Genomic DNA, 22,116 nt, shown 5'->3' on the forward strand with positions numbered 1-22,116 from the left:
GGTGAACGTTGGCTCCCCAAAGATGTCTACTTCCTAATGCCTAGAACCTGTGGCTGTTTCCTCTCATGGCAAAGAAGAGTCTGTGATTAAGTTAATGAAGTTGAGGTGGGGAGATTACTGTGGACTGTCAGAGTGGCCCAGTGTAATCACGATCAAAGCGTCCCTGTAAGAGGGAGGCAAAAGAGGCTGAGTCAGATAAAAGGTATAAGAACAGAAGCAGAGGTCAGAAAAGAGCAAAGATGCTATGCTGCTAGCTTTGAAGATGGGGGAAGGGGGCCATGAGCCAATGAATGCAGGCAGCCTCTGGAAGCTGGAAAAGGCAAGGCAAGAAACAGATTCTCCCCTGGAACCTCCAGAAGGAGGTCTTAGGCTTGCTAAGGCCTTGATTTCAGTCCAGTGAAACTGATTTTGGGCTTCTGACCTCCAGAACTGTTAGATGATACACTCATGTTGTTTTAAACCACTGAGTTTATGGTTATTTGTTACAGCGGCAACAGGAGACTAATACATTAGCCACTAAGCATTAAAGCTTTTACTTCCAAAGAAAAATGGAAGTAATACTGCCTATCAGAAAAGAGATGTATTTATCTGCTTTTGATCCCTAAGACAGCTTGCTTTGTTCTGGTTTCTTTTTTCAAAATCCACCAAGGCAGAAGAGAGGTTGTCAGGAATTTTTAAAGGAATGTTTGCCAAAAGCAGCAGTTTTGTATCCCACCACCCCCCTCTTTTTTTTTTTTTTTTTTTTAACATTATGCGAAGTGTTGGGTGATGTTCCAGTCACCAGGCTGGTGGCAGAGTAGCTGAAGGAATCAGACTGAATCCAGCTAATAGCAAGCAAGCTGTCCCTTCAGTACTGAAAGCTCTAGGCTTGCTCAACGCCCACCGCTGACAAGGACAACTGAGGGAGCAGCAGGGACAGTCATGGGGATGCAATCACTGCAGACATGATCTTCCCAAAACTCCACAACATGAGGTTCCACAGTCGGCGTTAAATGTCTCACCTACCACAGTCTCCCTTACGTTAGGCTTCTTTAAAGTGAGTAAAATGACGTTACAAGAGACCATCTAACTGCAGCTTGGGAGTGGTGCTCCTTTACGAGCAAAGTAAGTGGCCTTCAAAAGTTAAGTGCAAAGGATCATTGTTGTTCAGATGGAATAATTTTCCCAGACCATTTTTCCTTTCTTTATGAAATTTAAGCTTATAGGTTAAAGTAATCTATTATAAGATCACCAAACATCTCTCTCATGAAAAAGATCATTATTCCACCAGCATTCCTGAATTGTTTTCATTTTAGCCTTCCCAAAATATTCTAAGAAGTTAAGCCGGATAATTGTAAATCAGACACATCAACTTAGTGTTGGTTATGTATGAAAGTGACTTCATTTTTCCAGTGTATCATTATCATTGCTGCCGGCCCCCAAAAGGAAATGGCAGCAGTACTTTTCCTAATAATAAAATGTATTTATTGCTTTGCGTATACAAGCACTTAACTTTTAGGTTGGAGAAGGGGAAGTGATGTCTTCGATTTTAATTACTGCTTTGATTGTACCTAAAAAGTTATGTTTGTCCTTGTAACCCAATGAGAAATTGGTTAGACTTGCTTACGACTTTCATGTAGCTCCTTTTAATTGAAAACAATGTTTTCATAAATATCCCAAAGAACAAAGTATTCTTCTTAATTTTGCTTCTGAAAATAATGACTTCTGATGCATGTTAGAAATGGGCTAGTCCCACTTTTCCTGGGTGGGTGTGGAGGTGGAGGTAGGGACAGCTAAGAGACATGTTTTAAAATAAAACTTCTACTTGCAATTAATTTAAAATAGGAACACTCATAGAAAAGAATGAATGATTACCTTTCCTTTCAAAACACACATTAACATTACCCCTTAATCCTATCAATAGAATATAAATAATATCAGCTATTTATTTCAAAAAATAGGTTTCTGTGCTTTTTAGATATAAAGCATGCATGTTTTTTAGAGAAATCAAGCCCAGAAAAATCTGAAAGTAACCTCAAGTTAATATTCTAATAGAAATACTTGATTAATAAGGACAGAATGAAATATGATTTGAATTTCTCATTCCTTCTTTCATGTGTTTATTCTGTGCTTATTAACTTGAAGAATTGGGAGGGGGCAATGTGATTTAATTGTAACATAAAAATAACCTACCAAACCAAGAGATGCAACAAATGAAATAATTTTTTATGGACTTTTTTTTTCACTTATACTGTAGAGCTTCCCTGGGAGAAACTGAACTCTATAGAAGTTATATGACTTTAATAAATAAGTGTGAAAACCAAATAAAGTCTTAATAGCAACCTGAAATATTGATATACTGCTAGTCCCTGAAGCAGCAATTTTCAGAGCAAGTGCAGAGCTGGTATATTGCACTGTGAACTTAAGGGTATAACGATACTTCATTTTAATGCCTTTACCCTATCCTTTGGTCTTTTGAAGGACTTCATATCCAATCCTGCCAAAAAATTTGACCTTTGAAATTTATTTCTAAAATTGAGCATAATATATTGTCCCATAGTTTAATCTTATCCAAATGTAAGAAAGAATATGAGTTTAGGAAACATTTCCCTTCTTGTTAAATACCTAAATCTGAGCTCAGTCATCTCTTTATCCAGTTTTCACTGAGTCACAAATAAATTAGGCATTTGCTGATGTGTAAAATGGGAGGTAACTGCAAACGTTCAAAGGAAAAACATTAATATTAGTATCAGACCATTAGTGCCATTCAGATGTTTTGATATTCTGTGGATGCATCTAAATTTTACTGTTTTACCTTCTAGTGGATTTCCACTTACTTAGGAAAGAATGTGACAAAACAAGAATATAATGGGTAGGTTTTATCGCTGCTTTTTAAAAGTGCTTGCCAAATCACATATAGATTTCTATAACAGTAAAATACAGCAGAGCCTTTTAAACTCAAGTATATACAACAAATAATAGGTACAACATACATTATTGAATAAGAGGTTGAAAATAGCAAATTCATCTTCAACCCTGAAAACAATAACTCAGCGTACATGGTGTACTGCTGGTGAAAAGTGGTATATATATCACTCAGTGGGAAGAGCAGAGGCTGGGAATTAGGAAGCCAAGGTTTAAATCTCAGTTCTACCAGTTTCTGGCTGAGCAACTTGAACAAGTCATTTAGCCTCTCTGAGCTTCGTTGTCTTTGTGAAAAGAAGACACTGGGGTAGGTTGTTACTAACAGCCATTTCCAGCTGGACCTGTGACTTCCGTGTACACAGAATACGAGGCACATCAACATTATTTTTAGATAATGAAGCTCTGCTGACTTCTATACTTTTAAAATATTATGTAAGAGTTCTTCCAGTTCTAGACGAGTTGAATAAATATGTTTTATTCCTCACAATAATGATAACAAAAGACCCTGGACAGAATATATACATCAATTATCAAAAGACTGAAAGTTGGGTAAAAGAAGGAAGGCTGATTAGGGACCTCAGGGCTCAAGGAACCCAGAGGCGAGTTGCCTGGTGGTATTTTGGATTTGGGGGTTTTTTGAAACTCTTGTGTATCCCAGCCTGAGCATTAAAGATACCCACAACCCATAAATGCCAATAGGCACAGACAAATCCCAAGAAAAGCTGGCTCTTCCTAGCCAAAGCCCTGGGAAAAGGGCACCCAAGCTGGACAGAAGTCTTTTAGCCGTATCTACCATTCTCCAGGTGAACACCATGATAAAGCCACATTGCTACCCCTACCCACGGACTTCTGCTGGACGCTGCAGCAGAAGGCTGTGGGTAGAACCCTGTTTTCCATCCCACTCTGCAGTAACAAGGTTGCACTTCTCTCCTGTGAGTCTGTGAGTAGAGCCCTGTCTTCCATCACCATCTTGCGGGAAGAAAGTGGAACCCCTCCTTGGCTGAGACTATGGGTGGAACCCTGACTTTCATCCCCCCCGCCTATAGTAGAAGCAGCACCCACTCAGTCTACGGGCAGAGAGCCCTGTCTTCATCCCTGACCTGCAGTAATGAGGCAGCTGAGACCATGATCGGAACTCTCTTCCGTGCCCACCCTGCAGTTCCATGCAGCACAGCACTCCTCCCCGACCAGGTTTGTGGGCAGACCCTGACTTCCATCCCTACCCTGCAACAATAACTAGGACATGGCCCTCTTCCCTCCCCAGAATGTAGGGTAGAGTCCTGCCATAACATACAAGTTTGGTAGGCAAAATAGCACTGCAGTAGCATTACAAAGGTTTTGTTAACTAGTTTGACATTTGAAACACAGCCTATGAAAGTATGCCAGGATGTGCATTCTAAATCTAAACAGGTTAACTGCCTGCTAAAGTTGAAAATTTCAGTAGGAACCAGCGTCTTATAACACTCAAAATATCCAGGATGCAGTTCAAAATTACATTTCATACCAAGCACCAGGAAAATCTCAACTCAGATGGAAAAAGATAATCAACAGTCGCCAATATTGAGATGACAGAGATGTTGGAATTATCAGACAAGGAAAGCAGCTATCATAAAAACGTTCCAAGAAGCAATTAGAAACACTCTTGAAACAAATGAAAAAAATAGGAAATATCAGAAAAGAAATAAAGATATAAGAAAGAACTAAATGTAAATTTTAGAACTGAAAATTTTATTAACAAACCCACGGGATGGGCTCACTGGTAGATACGTCAGAGGAAGGAATCTGTGAAGCTGAAGATAGATCAGTAGATATTATCCAATTCAAATGAGAGCAAAAATAGATTTTTAAAAGTGAACTGAGCTTCAGAGACCTGTAGAACAGAAGATTTAGCATTTGTGTTGTTGGAGTCCTGGGAGAGGATAAAGAGTGAGTGGGTGGAAGATATTTGAAAAACTGGTGGCTGAAGACTCCCCAGATTTGGTGAAAGCAGTCAGAGAAAAATGATGTACCTATTTGGAGGTACGTTTATGTAAATGAAGTGTATAAAGAACAGTGTAGATGAGGAAGCAGCTATAACCCCAGCATCCAAGTCCTTTTCAGGACCTGGCATTCACATCTGACGAACACAGAATTGGCCTAGAAGTCAGCTTAGCTCCTGACCTTAAGCTGATTATGACAATGCCTTACAGTGAACCCTGGGGCACTACCTAGGAAAGGCCTCTCAAAATGTTTCATTCTTCTAAATAATAACAGAGTCATGGTAAACAATTATAATTTACTATGTGTAAGCATTTTATGTGTATTAACATTAAAACCTCACATTAACATAATAATAGAACCTAATAATAGATCTAATATTAATGGATAAATACTATTATTATTCCCATTTTATATAACTGAGGCACAGAAAGTTTAAGTAACCCCCTCAAAATCACACAGCTAATAGATTCTAGATCTAACTCTAAATTACGGAAGTTATACAAAACATTAAAATTTCAGGGGAAATGAGGCCCTTTAAGTGGCCATTGCCATTGAGTTGCCTTATGATTGAATCAGAAATCTTATTTATATCTAATATAGAATAAAGAGGAATTTGGGGTTCGGGTTATGTATTCATTTGGACATTATTTAACTACACAGAACAGTGTTGGGTCATTTCTTCAGATGGTACAGATTCAGCTCCTTGCCCTGGCAGCCTTTACGTATTCAAAGAAGCACCTGTTCTTCTTTAGTGATGACGATGTTTGGACACTATTAGCATGGGCTGTGCCATCGCCAGTGCTGTTCACTTACACACACATGTTCAAAGACTCAGCTTGCCTCGACACCTAGCCTGTTTTTGCACATGAGAGGTGCTCAGTACACATGACTTCTTCCCTTAGAGTCACCACAAGCCTTAAGTTCTTTTTTCAAGTTGGTAATATCTACATATTTAATGAAAGAACAATTCTATTTATAAGTTTTGGCTAATTTTCCTTGTCTTTGTTAACTGTTACTGCCATATATATAACTAGATTTCAGCTTTACCAAAAGTCATAATAATGATGATGATCATTGGTATTTGTCTAACATTTTATAATATGCAAATCACCTCAAATGCATTGGCTTATTAATTCTCATAACAATTCTGTGAGGTAAATGCTATGCTCCCGTTTCTGCCCAAACAGCAAGCAAAACTGAAGCTTGCCCAAGGACCACAGACAGTGGTCGTGGGACTGTATGGTTTTCAAATCCATTAAGACCTGGCTATAAATTGTGTGTACCTCAGTTGGATTGGATTTATGGGAGGTCAGCATCAAGTTTTCATGAACTTAAAAACAAATGGGTAATATTTTAAACAAACATAAAGGTGACATTTATTTTTAGTTAAATTATTCAGGTATGGTCCATGTCTCTTAGGTCCAATTTAGCAAAATATTTGTATCCCTCTCTATTTCTTCTAAAATGCCATTGTGCTCTTCTTGTTGAAAATAAAATACCTCAAAATATTAACTAGAAAATATTTGGGTTCTGGCATCTTAGGAGCTATAACCCAATAAAATGACAAAGCAAAGGAACAACTTCAGTAGAGGCAATATGGTATAGGTGTTAAAATCGTGGACTCTACAATCTTTGTAGCCTTGAATTTCAGCTCACATGTACTAAATGCCATGGGTAAGTTACTTAACCCGTACGTGCTTGGTTTCATCAGGTTTATGAAAGAGAAGAATAAAAGTACCTGGTTTATAGAGTTTTCTGTAAATAATGTAAAGCACTTGGAATAGTGCTTGGCATTAGTAAGCTGTTGATAATAGTAATAACAAATAATAACTGTGGCTATTTTTAGCTACTAGATGTATTCTATATTCATTATCTTATACATATATATAAAGAGTTAGGAGTAGATACACATATGAGCAGCATCAATTTAAGAGGGCCCTGGGATACTCTTACTTTTGGAGGTTCAATTCCACCTCATATCAGATTTATTAAAATGCAGTTATATCCACATTGAATATAATTTTTTATATAACTTTAAAGAAATGGAACTTTAAATTTTTAGTTGGCTAGTTGGTGTAATGTTACATTTTGTAGACATTTAATTGAACAATTACTAATTTTGTTTGGCCTGGGTTGGTATTCTCCTGAGATCATACAGCAAGTAAATGATAGAACATGAGCTAGAATTCTAGTCTTCTAACTTAAAATCAGAATTTTCCTAAAGAATGAGAAGAATGTTTCCCTCACTCTGCAGGCTGGAAGCTAGTCCCCTTTTAAACCTAATTCAAGTTGGAGTGTCTTGCCAAAATAAACACTCCAGAATGCTCAGAATTCTGAAAATAATAATGAATTTTTCCTTTCTTTATTCTTTAGATTGTGGATTGAATGTTCATAAGCAGTGTTCCAAGATGGTCCCAAATGACTGTAAGCCAGACTTGAAACATGTCAAGAAGGTGTACAGTTGTGACCTGACAACACTCGTGAAAGCCCATATCACTAAGCGGCCCATGGTGGTGGACATGTGCATCAGGGAGATTGAATCTCGAGGTGAGGCATTTCCAGCAAGGTTCAGAGCAGTCGTAACTCACTGCACAACCAGGTTTTCTTCTGCAAGTTTAGAGGGAATTATTTCAGATAACAAATGATCTGAAAGTCTGAAATCAGTTAACAGATAATTAACCAGCATGATTTCAAGGTACATTTAACCAGTTATAAGAAATATGCTTAAAATATATTTATGGTTGATGCTTCCTGTTTGTAAAAGTTGATATGTAGGTACCAATTCATTTTTCAGTTTTTATATTTTTTCTTAGGTCCAAAAAGCAAAGGTATAAATGCTCTGTTTAAAACTATCCTAGGCCAAAAAACCAAAAACCAGAACTGCATGCACCCTAATTATTCTTTGCCACTTGGGAAAAACTGCTATATGCCTATTAATATAGTTTATCTTAGTCTTCCGTTATGTAAAAGAATTTATGGTGTAAAGGGGGTGATGAAATAATTTCCCTTAAGACCTAAGGTATTTGATCTAGTTAGACAAAATGATGAGCCAAATTACAGATATTCAAGTCACAGTAGGTCAGAATTAAAGAACTGTGAGTGAAATGGTTTTATTTTAGGAGAAAAGTGCGAAGAGGTTTCTAAACATGTATATTTCATCATTCTTCCTGACATATTACTTCCCCAGCCTAAAGTATGAGAAGTTAAAATTCGAAGAAAAGGCATAATCCCAAAGAAACTAATTAGCTTCCCTGCTTTATTTCTACAGGTCTTAATTCTGAAGGACTGTACCGAGTCTCAGGATTTAGTGACCTAATTGAAGATGTCAAGATGGCTTTCGACAGAGGTGTGTTTTCCAGCAGGTTCATTAACTTAGAACAATAATTCTCTGCCAAAAAAGGCACAGCTTCTTATGTTATTCTTTCCATTATTTTTCTAAATCATTAATGATTATTATGCCAAATGAAAAGACTTAGCTTATAATTTTTATTATTTTTTGTATTAGTTGTAAGTATTAAACTGTTAAATTTCAGGGTGAGAAATAAGCATAAAATTTAACTGTATTACCAACATTTGAGTATCCAAGCCTGGTCCACGTTCACCAAAATGTATACATAGCAGTTAAATTTACGAAGAACCATGGAGAAAACAGTGGAGGTGGATGGTAGGGGAGGGAATCTAAGTCATTGCAGATCTCAGATTTTCCAGGTTTGCGGTGGCCCACCTAACTCTGCCTGCCGTGCATGCCTCCCCGGCATCTCGTTATCAAAGTCTGAGCTCATGTCAGAGCAGGAATCTGAGAGGAACTGGGGACCTTCTGGCATCAGACCTCCCACTGTGGGAGGAAGGACCCAGCCAAAGAAAAGCTCAATGGAACTTCTTTTCTTTTAACTAACGTTTAAATTAAGGTTTGTTGCCATGGTTCTCCAATTTGTCTTTGTTTTGAGCACTGGAGTAGGTGGTACCAAGGAACTGTAAACTTGAATACAGGAAGTGAAACAGAATAGGAGTTGTGATTGTAAAGAGCCTGTTTCCTTTGCAAGTACAAATTTCTAGTTCCATTACACTCCTCTCCCATCACAGACTTCTTACAGCCAACAGAGACAGAAGACAAAATAAATGAGATATTATTACCAACCCAGTAGGAGGAAATCTAGGTCAGCCCACATATTTGATAAGATTGAAGAAAATGACATGAAGTAATGGCATCAGGAACAACCCTGAATCTATGCCAGATTGAATGTTAGGCATTTCTTTTTCTCTGAAAGGTAGCAACTGAGCATGTCCATTCCCAGCCACTGGCCATGGGAGATTTTCCATATAATCCCTCCTCTCCTGCCCCTGCCCATAGTTTCCTCTGTTAACATCTCTCATTCATACAGTACATCTGTTATAATTGATGAGCCAACATTGATACCTTATTATTGACTAAAGTCAATAGTTTACATTAAAGTTCACTTTTTATGTTGTACAGTTCTGTGGTTTTTGGCAAATGCATAACATCATGTATCCACCATCACAGTGTCATACAGAACTTTCACTACCATAAAAATCCCTACGTTCTACCTCTTCTTTCCCTTCCTCCCCTGAACTCCTGGCAACCACTGATCTTTTTACTGACTCCATAGCTTTGCTGTTTCCATAATATCATATAGTTGGAATCATACAGTATGTAATTTTTTCAGGCCGGCTTCTTTTACTTGGCAATGCGTATTTAAAGTTCCTCCGTGTCTTTCATGGCTTGAGAGCTCATTTGTTTTTATCACTGAATAATATTCCTTTGTCTGGATGTACCACAGTCTCTCTGTTCACTTATTGAAAGACGATCTTGCTTCCATTTTTTTTGGCAGTTATGAATAAAGCTGCTGTAAACATTTGTGTGCAGGTTTTTGTGTGGACAAAAGTTTTCAGCTCCTTCGGGTAAATACCAAGGAGTCTGATTTCTGGATTATATGGTAAGCGTTTGTTTAGCTTTGCAAGAACCTGTCTGTCTTCCGAAGTGGCAGTTCTACTTTGCATTCCCACCAGCAACCAAAGAGAGTTCCTGTGGCTCCACATCCTTGCCAGCATTTGGCGTTATCAATGTTCTGGATTCTAGCCATTCTAATAGCTGTGTAGGAAAGAAGTTGCTTTTTTTTTGACATTTATCATGGTTTATTTTATTTTTGAATACATGTTTTTTTTTCTAACATCTTTATTGGAGTATAATTGTTTTACAATGGTGTGTTAGTTTCTGCTGTATAACAAAGTGAACCAGCTATACATATACATATATCCCCATATCCCCTCCCTCTCTTTTTTTTTTTTTTTTTTTTGCGGTATGCGGGCCTCTCACTGTTGTGGCCTCTCCCGTTGCGGAGCACAGGCTCCAGACGCGCAGGCTCAGCGGCCATGGCTCACGGGCCCAGCCGCTCCGTGGCATGTGGGATCTTCCCAGACCGGGGCACGAACCCATGTCCCCTGCATCGGCAGGCGGACTCTCAACCACTGTGCCACCAGGGAAGCCCTCCCCTCCCTCTTGCATCTCCCTCCCACCTTCCCTATCCCATCCCTCTAGATGGACCCAAAGCGCCAAGCTGATCTCCCTGTGCTATGCATCTGCTTCCCACTAGCTATTTATTTTACATTTGGTAGTGTATATCGATACAGCCACTATGGAGAACAGTATGGAGTTTCCTTAAAAAACTAAAAACAGAACTACCATACAACCCAGCAATCCCACTACTGGGCATATACCCTAAGAAAACCATAATTCAGAAAGAGTCATGTACCACAATGTTCATTGCAGCTCTATTTACAATAGCCAGGACATGGAAGCAATCTAAGTGTCCATCGATAGATGAATGGATAAAGAAGATGTGGCACATATATACAATGGAATATTACTCAGCCATAAAAAGAAACTAAATTGAGTTATTTGTAGTGAGGTTGATGGACCTAGAGTCTGTCATACAGAGTGATGTAAGTCAGAAAGAGAAAAACAAATACCGTATGCTAACACATATATATGGAATCTAAGAAAAAAATAAAAATAAAAGGTCATGAAAAACCTAGGGATAAGACGGGAATAAAGACACAGACCTACTAGAGCATGGACTTGAGGATATGGTGAGGGGGAAGGGTAAACTGTGACAAAGTGAGAGAGTGGCATGGACATATATACACTACCAAATATAAGAGGCTGCTTTTTAATCATTAAAAATCTTTCATAAGCTAAATGGAATAAAATAAAGCTAGTATAAGATCTAGCTCAGAGTAGACGCTAATTAAGTCTTTAGTAGATGAAAATTCAGCTGTTTTAACAAAGTACTAAGTGCAGGGGGAGGGCAGAAGGGGCCACCCTGAAAGAAGGCCAGCTTTGCTTGAGAGTCATAAGGCCCAGCAACTCTAAAATTTCCTCTATTTTATAATTTTTTCTCTTGCTATTATCAACACTCTAAAGTTTTGTTTTGCTTTTTCACTTCTCACTACCTCTCCTACCCACAGGGCTCAGGCAAGATCTAACATTAGGTGTGGGAACCTGGGGTGAATCAAAGGTGGCCTCTTGTGCTGGGTCTTTTTTAAGTTGGGAGGACCTCAGTTGTTGTTTTTCACATTCTCTGTGTTTATTTTAAAAAGGAAAAAAAAGTAACCCCACATTATTCCCCTAGGAATTCTCAAGTACTCATGAAATTTAAAAATATTTCTGTTAACCTCAGTCATCTCCTACTTTTCCCCTCCATCATTAAACATGGAAAAATAAGTAACTTCAGAATATAAAATTCAAAAAAATAGATTGTCTTTCACAGAAAAATATATATATATTTCAGCACAGTGAATTTGATGTTAAACACTGAAGCATTGCTCATCTTTAAAAACAGTATACAAAAAACTGTTATTTGTTAAAAGTGCTATGAATCCAGATATTTACTTCTGTTTCTTTTAACATCCTTCAAAGATGGTGAGAAAGCAGATATTTCTGTGAACATGTATGAAGATATCAACATCATCACTGGTGCACTGAAACTGTACTTCAGAGATTTACCAATTCCGCTCATCACATACGATGCCTACCCTAAGTTTATAGAGTCTGCCAGTAAGTATGAAGGCGTGCATTTGTAACCTGACAAATCGCCTCTTCTTGGTAATCACATCTCCTGTTTTTTCTGCTGAGTATCTTGAATGCATTTTATGAAATATTTCTCCCTGGCCTCTCTCCATGGCTAATACACTCACAAGAATTTTGAACTCTTCTCTAACATAGGTTGTTTATGACTTCTACCATCAGAAGCATCTTTGCAATGTATTTTCCAAAGTAAGGCTTATACCAGTTCTCCTAGATACGGACCAGTACTTTTGTAAAATAAGATAAAAATAACTAGAAAAATAAAATTGAAAAAACAAGACCAACTATTTGTTATTAGATTCAGCAAGCGTGAAGATTACTGTCAGAATGCTATAAAATATATAAATTCTTACTCTCAATTTCTGTCCTTATCCTGTGACAGGCCATTAATAAGCAGTTTGCAAACTGGCACGGGTTCATAGATTATACTTTAAGGAGCACTATTCTTAGATCAAAAAGTTATTTTTTAAGTTTTAGTTAAGATGAAAATGAGAAAAAGCAAAGGCTCTTTTGCCAAATTTTATTTATGGTGCAAAAATCATACCTGTAATTTACACTTGTTTTTTTAAAGAAGGGAATTCTTAACAGATTTTAAGTGTTGGCATTACCATTTTTTAGAAAAGATAGGCTATTTCTGTCATTTACTTTTCTCTCTTAAAAACCATATGCTGTGTTAATCTTTAAATAATAACATCACTTCCTGAGTAACCCTGATTTGCTTTCTGATATTGAAATTTCACAAGTACAAACTTGCTTTGTTCTAACTTTCAGTTTCTCCTTCAGAGCTTGTGTTGAGAATTTCTGTGGTTAGTTCCATGGAGCCCTGATTTCTCGCGGGTCAGCTCAAGCTCTCATGTAGAGAACAGCTGTGAGAATTACACTGGTTTTTACAAACGTTCATGTTAGAAGCCTGAAAAGACTCTAGATCTCTTCCATGGGAATTGGGGATTCAGGGCAGATCATGAAAATTGTCTGAGGGAGCTTACGGGTTCTTCTTTGGTGGGGCAGAGGTTTCCTCCCCAGAGAGATAAGTCAGATCGCCACTAACCTGGAAGGCACTTGACATACACCTGTATCGCAAAGGGCTGCTCAGACCTCGGTTTGCTCTGACCCCCGGCACAACTCTGGGGGCTCCATTGGATGGTGTTCCTGCCCCCTGTTCCTTGCTAGTAAAATTGAAACTCAGCTCTGTGGCTACCCCAAGGGCATCTGATTAGCACAGGACAGAGCCAGGATTCAAACCCCAGGTATGAACGCTACACAACCCCTTTATCTACTTAGAAGAAAAATCTAAGCACTCTTTACGGATTTTAAGGCCTTTTGCCCCACACCCCCAAACTACCTCACCTTCTTTCCCCACACCCACCTGAGTTGCTGAGGACAATCTCCCCTTTTTATTATTCTTCCAAAGCATTTGTCACTGTTCTCGGGTTTGTGTCTGAAACAGTCCTCTGGTGTGAAATCAGCAAGCCCCCTTATGTCACCCCTCAGAGTCTCTTGAAAGCACATCGTAAGAAAGAAACTTTCCTAAATCAAGGTAGAAATTCCATTTCCTTCTAATATAAAACTGTTTTGATGTGTGACATCAAAAACCCTGGCATAATACTTACACACAATATAAACGTTTACTGTACGTGTTTGATGCTGATATCAAAAAGTTTGTGGAGCATTGTGTCCTTGTAACATGTCTTTCCTAGTAGTAGAGTCTGTTTTATTCTTTAGATGCATAGATACAGCCATTCTCTTATCTGTATAAGAAGATAAGGAAGATGAGTGAAGCTAAGATTTATAGAGAATATGCTAGGTGTCAGGAATGGTGCTAGGCACTTTACACCCATGATGTTGTTTTAGAAGAAATGAGATGTTACAGGTATAAGTAAATTGTCCAGGGACACATGGTGAGAGGAGGTGGCCCTGGCGTTCAAACCCACATCTGTCAAAGCCGTTCTGTCTCCACTCTACACACAGCCTGGCTCGCCTGATGGAACAGGGTACAGAAGGCTTAAACGGAGGAGGAAGATAGGAGGGCAGGGGCGGAACCCTTTCCAAACAAACGACAGGGCTAGCTCACCCCTCCCGATGAGCTTTTTGTATCTCAGCCACTAAAACAACTGGGGCCGTGTTTTTCAGGTCTCAGGTGTCTGGCATTTATTAGCAGCCCTTGCCAACAAGAAAATCAGAGTTTGCGTTCAAGCTTTCTCCTGCAAAAGCTGTTTGAGCTCTGCTCTTGCAGCCTCCCTTGGAGAAGCTGCTGGGTGAAAGCTGGAAGGGAGTGGTGGCAGGAAATGAAAAAGAAGATTCAAGGGTGGAGGAGGCCAGGGCAACCCAACCAAAATCTTGAAGAGCTTCATGATCCCCTGGAAACTCACTTATGAACCACCTAGAAGCCTTGGTCTACCCAGCACTTCATCCTCATTCCCTCTCCCCAGTGAAGAAATTGGTGCCCTACAGTACAAAGGCCCAGAAGACAGACGCTTCTCACAGGCCGTGCTCAATAACCCAGCATGCACGGAGGCTTCCCAACCACCGTGGAAACAGCACTGCCACAGTTGAGCTCCTGGTCAGGCTGAATGGAGAAACCTTCCTCTGGCCAAGGAGTCTAAGAGCTCTTCCCAGAAGATCTTAGAAAAGCTACATGACTCAGTCAGTGTGTAACCTTGAGCGAGTCAGATCAACTCAGAGAGAAAACCCAGAGTTCTTTGTCCTCAGCAACTTAAAATGTCCTGAAGAGAAGCCTGGTAGCTTGCCGAGTTTCCCCTCAGCTCTGCCACTGATTCACCCCTTTTGCTTGCCTAAGTTTTATTCTTCTTGTATTTGAGTTTCTCTGTAAAGAATTAAACAATACATTCTTTCAAAGAGCTTGTAACTAGATCTGATGCAGATTCAGAGCGCTCATTTCCTGCCCTCACAATGTCCACATCCCCAAATCCTCCAGACCTTCCCTGGACCTCGCAGCCATAGGCCACCTTTCTCCCCTGGATTCCCATCGCGCTTGGCTGGGCTTCTTTCACAGCCTTGTTCCTTCCTGCCAAAGTTATAGTCATGTCTGGTCTTCCCTAGTAGACTGTAACTTCCTCAGAGGCAGGGGTCCTCTCCTGTTTGTTTTCCCTCAGTGCCCAGTCATGTAATAGGTGCTCAAAAATATTTGTTGAGTAAACATAATTTTATATTAAGAACCGTAAAATCTTAGAGTTTTTAGATACTCTAAGGGGTCACATAACTGGACTTTCTTCTACAACAAATTCTTTTTTAAATACCCTGTAACTGCAAGATCACTGCTTCTCTAGGCGGCCCGTCCGCTGGTAGACAGATGTCCACTGACAGATGCGCAGGGAAATCTGCCTGCTTTTAACTCCCTCCCATTGGCGGTAGTGCCAGTGTCACCCTCTCCCACATGCAAGCCTTTCGTATACTTGAACAACTGATGGTGGCCATTCATCTCAGAGCACCTTCCACTGTGTCTGTCTCACTCTTAAATTATGCTGTGGTTTTCTTAAGGCTAAAGATTTGTGTTCTCCGAAGAATTGATCATGGGCAAGACTCTTCTAAGTGGGGAAAAAGGAGAAATGAATTCCAGGGAAGAATTTTTGTCAATTTAACATCCATATATTCAAATGCATTTTGTCATATGTTCCCAAATTTATAGCTCCAGTCTGGACCTCTCCCTAAACCCCAGATCAGTCCACAGTCGGTATGTTCACTTGGACGCCTGAAGGACATCTCAGACAGAACTCTTGACCTTCCCCCCAGACCTCCTCCGTCCGTGATCTTCCCCATCTCAGTTGATTGAGGCTCCATCCTTCCAGCTGTCTAAGCCCAAACCTTGGCTCATTCTTGATTATTCTCTTTTTCATACATCCCTCATCAAGAAACCCTCTGGACTCTACCCTCAAAATATACCCAGAATCCAGCAACTTCTTACCACCTTCACTGCCACCACCTGGTCTAAACGAGCATCATTCCTCACCTGGATTTTTGTAATCATGACCAGAGTGGTCTTTCTGTTTTCACTCTTGCCCTTCCGTAGCCTGTTTCCCACACGGCAGCCAGAGGAGCAATACTGTGAAAAGTGTACGTCAGATCCTGACCCTCCCTCATGCAGAACCTTCCCATTTCTCTCCGTAAATGCCGTGTTCTTAGACTAGCCCGCAGCACCTGCCGTGATAAAGTGCCCTGTTACCTCTCTGACCTCACCCCCGTCTGCTCCTCTCTACTCAGCCTCCTGCAGCCACACTTGTCTCCTCGCTTCTCCTCAGACATTACAGGCACACCCTCCCCTCGGAACCATGGCTCAGATGTCCCTCTGCCTGGAACCATCTTCACCCAGATCTCCGTGGGTTTCATTCCCTCCCTCCCTCAAAGTCTGTACACGAGACTTTCTTTCTCATTAAGGCCTATCCTGACCATCCCATGTAATACTGCACCCTCGCAGCCCTCCCAGTGTTTCTTACCCTGCTGTTTTCTGTGTAGCGCTCATTCTAATCTAGTATAAACTGTAAGATAGAATATTTATTGTCTATTGCCTCAAGTAGAAAGCTCTCTGTGAACAGGGAATTTTGTTTCTTTGCTAGGCTACCTACACTGTCCTTAATTTCACGCTATCTCAAGAGTCTCCTTATAAAGATTAACTATAGAAGTGAAAAGGAGACTAAGTTACTCTTTTTTTCAATTTCCAGAATACTGTAGTTTCAAATTAACTAGTCCAATCATAAAAACTATAGCTAAGTAAAAAATAAACAGTAGTTTTCTATAGTAAATGGAATTTTCTTCTGTTCATTCTAGAAAGTAAATGATTGGATTTCAGTATCTGAGATGTTACTGCTGTGATGAATTGGCACTTTGAACCTTAATGCCCCATGGTTCAAAGACTATGCATTATTTATCATAGCAGAAGGCAAACAATACATTCTTTATTGCTAAGAAATGAACCAAGAACTCTGGGGAAGCTTTGGGCAGAAACTGTAAAATGGCCAAAGTTTCTTTGAATTAAAAAGCTTCAGTCACTGTTCACATTCTGAAATTTATCACATCTGCTCTGCCAATGCTAGGAACTTTTCACTTTCATCTTATGTCAGTTTTTACCTAACTCCAGTACATTGCCGTTGAGTTGGTTTGTTTTATAAATTAGAAAGAGTAGGATTCTTGGTCTTGTGTCTAAAATGTTGTATTCTGGTCAGATATGGCCTTCCAGCATCTCAAGGCTGCTAACCAACACTTAAAGGCAATTGCCCTGAAGCCCAACTTTTAAAGGCACCCCGTCTTCCTGACGTTTGGGTAGAAGCAGGAATGTGCTATGGTCCTCTTTTTGAGAGCATGAAATTCTGAACATGTCTATTGTTTCTGAATATGTAAGTGATTGATGAATTAAACGCAGTCTGAGACCTCAAAGGAATGCGGTTTTTTGGCCAAAACAGAACTAAAATATCCAAATGAAGATTGTCCCCCTCAAAGTTACACCTTTGTAAGAGTCACATTTATTTCAGGGGTCCTGTTGTCACTCAGAACGTTTGGAATTGCCTTCAAAGTCTGTACTGCATTCTTCTGACTATCTTAAGTAGAAGAATTGTGCTTTGAGCGTAGAATTGACTTTTTTATATAACAAAATAATTTAAAACTAAGTCTAATGAATAAAGGAAGTAAATATTGGACGATACATTTCTTGGTCTACAAAGAAAAAAGCATGAATATCAATTAATAAAACTTTGGCAGGGGTTGCAGTGGGCACTGGGCCAGCATCGCTTGTATACCATTGCTGAAAGGAGACTTTCAAAATATTTTGAACAGTGCAGCATTGTTTCAGTATGTCTGTAATGTTCTCAGATGACCTTATTTGAATATATGTTTTTATCCTTGCATACGTTATGATGTGTCTGAATTTTTTATAGTTACATCCTATACATCCAATATCCAATTTTCATATTTATCAGACTTTAGGACCCTCAAGTGAAAACACTAGGTGCTCTCCCCAAAAGTCCAAGTAAATGATATTGCCACATTGACACTAAACTTTTGGAAATCTGAGACTTGAACCTTAAAAATACTTTCCAAAGCTGTGGGCAAGGACCTGTGAGAAAGCACTTCTTGTCAGTTTTAGAAGATCACCACAAGAATAGAATTAAATGGGCCATTTATACCAGTTGTCTATTAAAGTTTCTCTCCTTGGTATTCATCTTGCTACCGTAGAAATTATGGATCCCGATGAGCAATTAGAAACCCTTCATGAAGCACTGAAACTGCTGCCGCCCGCTCACTGCGAAACCCTCCGGTATCTCATGGCGCATCTAAAGAGGCAAGTTCCCAACTCGGACGCTTACACTTGTACCGCATCCAAATGTTAAGAATCAAATGAAAGCAAAGGTGAAAGAAAGGACAAATGATCTATTGAATGAATGAATAAATACATAGGTATCTTGTCTTCTTGTGTAAAATCGCACACATTGAGAAGGAATGCTAAAAAAAATGCACTACAATACTGAATGCAGACTTGATTCCAACATAAATGTATTCGCAGTTCAAATATATGTTCCAAATATGTTAGAAATACCAATATTCTGCCAAGGACATGCATTAATTTTTGTGGAAAGGGAAAAGGTTGCAGCTGTAAAGACACTAGCGTTAGTATAATAAAGCAACTTGCAAGGAAGCTCACTTATGTCTTGCTCCAAAATAGGCACTTCAGACTTGGCATTTTAGAATATTGAATTAATGTTGCCAGTATTGAAACCTGCTGTAAAAAGTGATGGAGTAAAATAAGGAGTAAAGAGAAGAATGGAAAATAAAATATTTCAGTTACTTCCGGTTGAATGTTTTAAAGTGATTGACGGTGATACAGCTTTATTTCCCCGCTTGGTCACCCTCCATCTCTCCCAGTTGAAGCAAGGTTTTTAAAATTATATGACCAAGTTTTAGTGGGTTTAGGATTTCCAACTATAGTACCAATCAGAAACCAAAAAAACCCAGCAGAACTTGACATCTATTTTGTATGCCTTTAGGTGCGAGTTACCCAGAAGTGAATATTTAACTCACGGTGCTTTTAAGGATTTACATGGTTTCCCTCCTTAAAAGCACCATGAGTTAAAACTTTTTTTCACATGCTTCACTTGTAAATTCAAGTTTGCTGTGTATGTGGATGCAGTTAAGAACTCCACACTAAAACAAAGGAGTAACTCTCAAATTATAGTCTCTGTGCCTTTTCTGTAGCAGTAAAAAGAATATAAATACACTCCCTGACAAGGTTGCTTAGCTTGAGCCATTTCCTATTAATATGGCTACCACTCTCTCCCTAACTACTCAATAAACCATTCAACTTGGCAAAAATGCTCTATAGGAAACAAGCTCTCGCCAAAGTGGAGGGAGAGCTGATGGAATTATCAAGATGACCCTGTCCCTTCTCTGTTTACAAACACACCCCTGCAGCTCTAGGCTGTGGCAGGTGAATCCACAAATAGAACTGACTCCACATAGGCCAGCACATCAACTCAGGCTTCAGCTCCAGTGATCACCAGACGTTTAAATTATTTACTAACATCATCTACGTTAAGGAAAGTCGGTACTTTGAAGTTAAGGAGAAGTGCAGAGAAATGACCTCGCGGAAGAGCTGGTCAGTGGGCACAAACCTTACTGTGAATCTTTTGTTTCAGTGCTTCAGCACGCCAAAGACCCCCGTAGCCTACGTGAAGTCACCCTCCCTTCCTTGTATTTTTCAGAGTGACCCTTCACGAAAAGGAGAATCTGATGAACGCAGAGAACCTTGGGATTGTTTTCGGCCCAACCCTCATGAGATCTCCCGAACTAGACGCCATGGCTGCCCTGAACGATATACGATATCAGAGACTGGTGGTGGAGCTGCTTATCAAAAACGAAGACATTTTATTTTAAATTTTTAGTTTGAAGGAAAAAAGAAATGTTTTACTGATGAAGGAATGTTTTATAGTAATTTAATTGGCTCTTATAGCTGAATTATTTCTTGGTTAGAAGTTTGGGCATATAACCAGATTAAAATGAAGGAACTTCCCATTGTTTTCATAGCACTGCTCCGCTGTCCTTGTAAAACAGTGAACACATGCTTTCCAGTTCTAGTAGTCCTGGGTGTTTATCACGTTAAGAGAAACTTAAGCTAGTGCATGATTAGCCCCCTGTTTGGCAAGGGAACCCCACACAAAGGAGACACCAAGCCTGCGCCACCCCTTCGTCCTGGGTCGCCTGTGGTTGTAGTCCAGCATGTTTCACAGGGTAACTCTGTCGTGACTTTGCTTTTGGGTCCTGCGTCACTGGTTTCTGATGCTTCCATAAACATGCACACAAATGGAGAAACCAGCACCTCTGGCTGCCGCATCGCCGTAGACTATAACATATGCCTGCTTTTCTCAAACGCTTTATTTCTGGTTTCTCTTAGTTCTTCTCTAGCATAGTACTTTCTTTCCAGCAAAAGCAAAATGTGTTTTCAGATTTGTTACTTTAGTAAATTATCTCTACCAATAAAAAAGTACAACGCAGAGCATTTTCTGTTAAATTACTATTGGTTTTCAGTTGTAATTTTGTGTTTTTATCTGGCATGCAATTATTAATTTATTAAATTTGGCTTTTAGAAATCAAAAATATTGATAGCTCACTTTTTTCTCATGACTGAGAGTATTTGGAAAAATGTGTTTGGCCATTTATTTAATACTGAGTACACCCTCTCACCTCTTTTGTTTACTGTTGAAAGTTTTGCGTTGAGCTCCTAAAAAAATAATATAAAACTGCTTAGAAATAGAATACCCGTTCATTGAATTTATTTTTCTTCTTGCATACTCTGGCAAAAATCTAGAATATTTTCTCAACTTTTTGGGGCAGTGGGGAGCACAGGCAGGAGTTCCTTCTAGAGCCATCAGAAAAAGGGTTAACTAAAAAGAATGACTTTTAACGCTCGTGTGAAACTAAGCAACTAAGCCCGTGTGCCACAACTATTGAGGCTGCACTCTAGAGCCCGCAAGCCACAACTGCTGAGCCCACATGCCACAACTACTGAAGCCTGCGCGCCTAGAGCCCGTGCTCTGCAACAAGAGAAGCCACTGCAGTGAGAAGCCTGTGCACCACAACAAAGAATAGCCCCAGCTCGAAGCAACTAAAGAAAGCCCGCATGCAGCAACGAAGACCCAACACAGCCAAAAATAAATAAAATAGGTAAATTTATTTGGGAAAAAAAAACTGAAAAAGTAATATAAGACACATTTCCATGTTTGCCATTTCGATCCTTAGTGCTTTCAAGACTGTCTCAAAGGGCTTCCCTGGTGGCGCAGTAGTTGAGAGTCCGACTGCCGATGCAGGGGACGCGGGTTCGTGCCCCGGTCCGGGAAGATCCCACATGCCGCGGGGCGGCTGGGCCCGTGAGCCATGGCCGCTGAGCCTGCGCGTCCGGAGCCTGTGCTCCGCAACGGGAGAGGCCACAGCAGTGAAAGGCCTGCGTGCCGCAGAAAAAAAAAAAAAAAGACTGTCTCAAAGATAACAGAAACTGACAGAAATATGGAGTTTTTCCATATTTTTACCCTTAGGCTATAGTAGGAAGTTGATCGTTATGTTTTATTAATGTCTATATTCAGAAAACTGTGGTGGTGCAGTTCATTACAGCTATCTCCTCAACCACAGTCGCCTATATGAAAAATGTCACTGCACTAAGTAACATGGGATATATAGATTGATAGAGTACAGAGATTTGTTTTATATAATATAGACATTTTCTTTAAAATGGAGGTCACTGAAAAGCACTAAACACTAAGGGGATGCTTTTGACTCATGAAACACATTTGTCAGGGAAATCTGATCACACGGGTCTGTCCCTGGGTTAGGTACATCTGTTGAACTACTGCTACGTGCTCAGGACTGAAGTTCATTTTGTACAAAGTCCTTTTGAAGGAGAATTCAGTTGCCTTATTAGAATATAATCACCCTAATTTTTTTCCTGAAGCTAACAGATATGGTTGACTTTAGAGCAGCTACTTACTGGAATTACAGGTGTATCTGTATTACAGGAGCAGTGCCTGGTCATAGTAGATAAGAAGCAGATGTTCAGATAAAATTCTGAGTAAGTCTTCAGACAAGGTTACTATTTACCAGGTTTGTGAACAAGTGCACTGGGCATGTTTTCA

The 22,116-nt window shown here is 39.6% G+C and overlaps 1 protein-coding gene across 2 annotated transcripts in view; it reads left to right on the plus strand.

The window, feature by feature from the left end:
* The window catches only part of CHN1 (chimerin 1), a 178,369-nt gene extending 157,771 nt beyond the window's left edge, over positions 1-20,598 (plus strand). Inside the window, exons 10-14 of one of the 2 annotated variants that reach the window (XM_032637672.1) lie at positions 7,258-7,431; positions 8,153-8,230; positions 11,822-11,959; positions 18,173-18,278; positions 19,696-20,598. In XM_032637672.1, coding sequence (XP_032493563.1) covers positions 7,258-7,431; positions 8,153-8,230; positions 11,822-11,959; positions 18,173-18,278; positions 19,696-19,867 — 668 coding nt within the window. In that variant the 3' untranslated portion in view covers positions 19,868-20,598. The remainder of the gene's footprint in view (positions 1-7,257; positions 7,432-8,152; positions 8,231-11,821; positions 11,960-18,172; positions 18,279-19,695) is intronic. The other variant, XM_032637673.1, reaches the window with a different exon arrangement.
* Positions 20,599-22,116: the final 1,518 nt, after the last annotated feature.

Source organism: Phocoena sinus, chromosome 7, assembly GCF_008692025.1.
Source record: "Phocoena sinus isolate mPhoSin1 chromosome 7, mPhoSin1.pri, whole genome shotgun sequence".
Lineage (NCBI taxonomy): Eukaryota > Metazoa > Chordata > Mammalia > Artiodactyla > Phocoenidae > Phocoena > Phocoena sinus.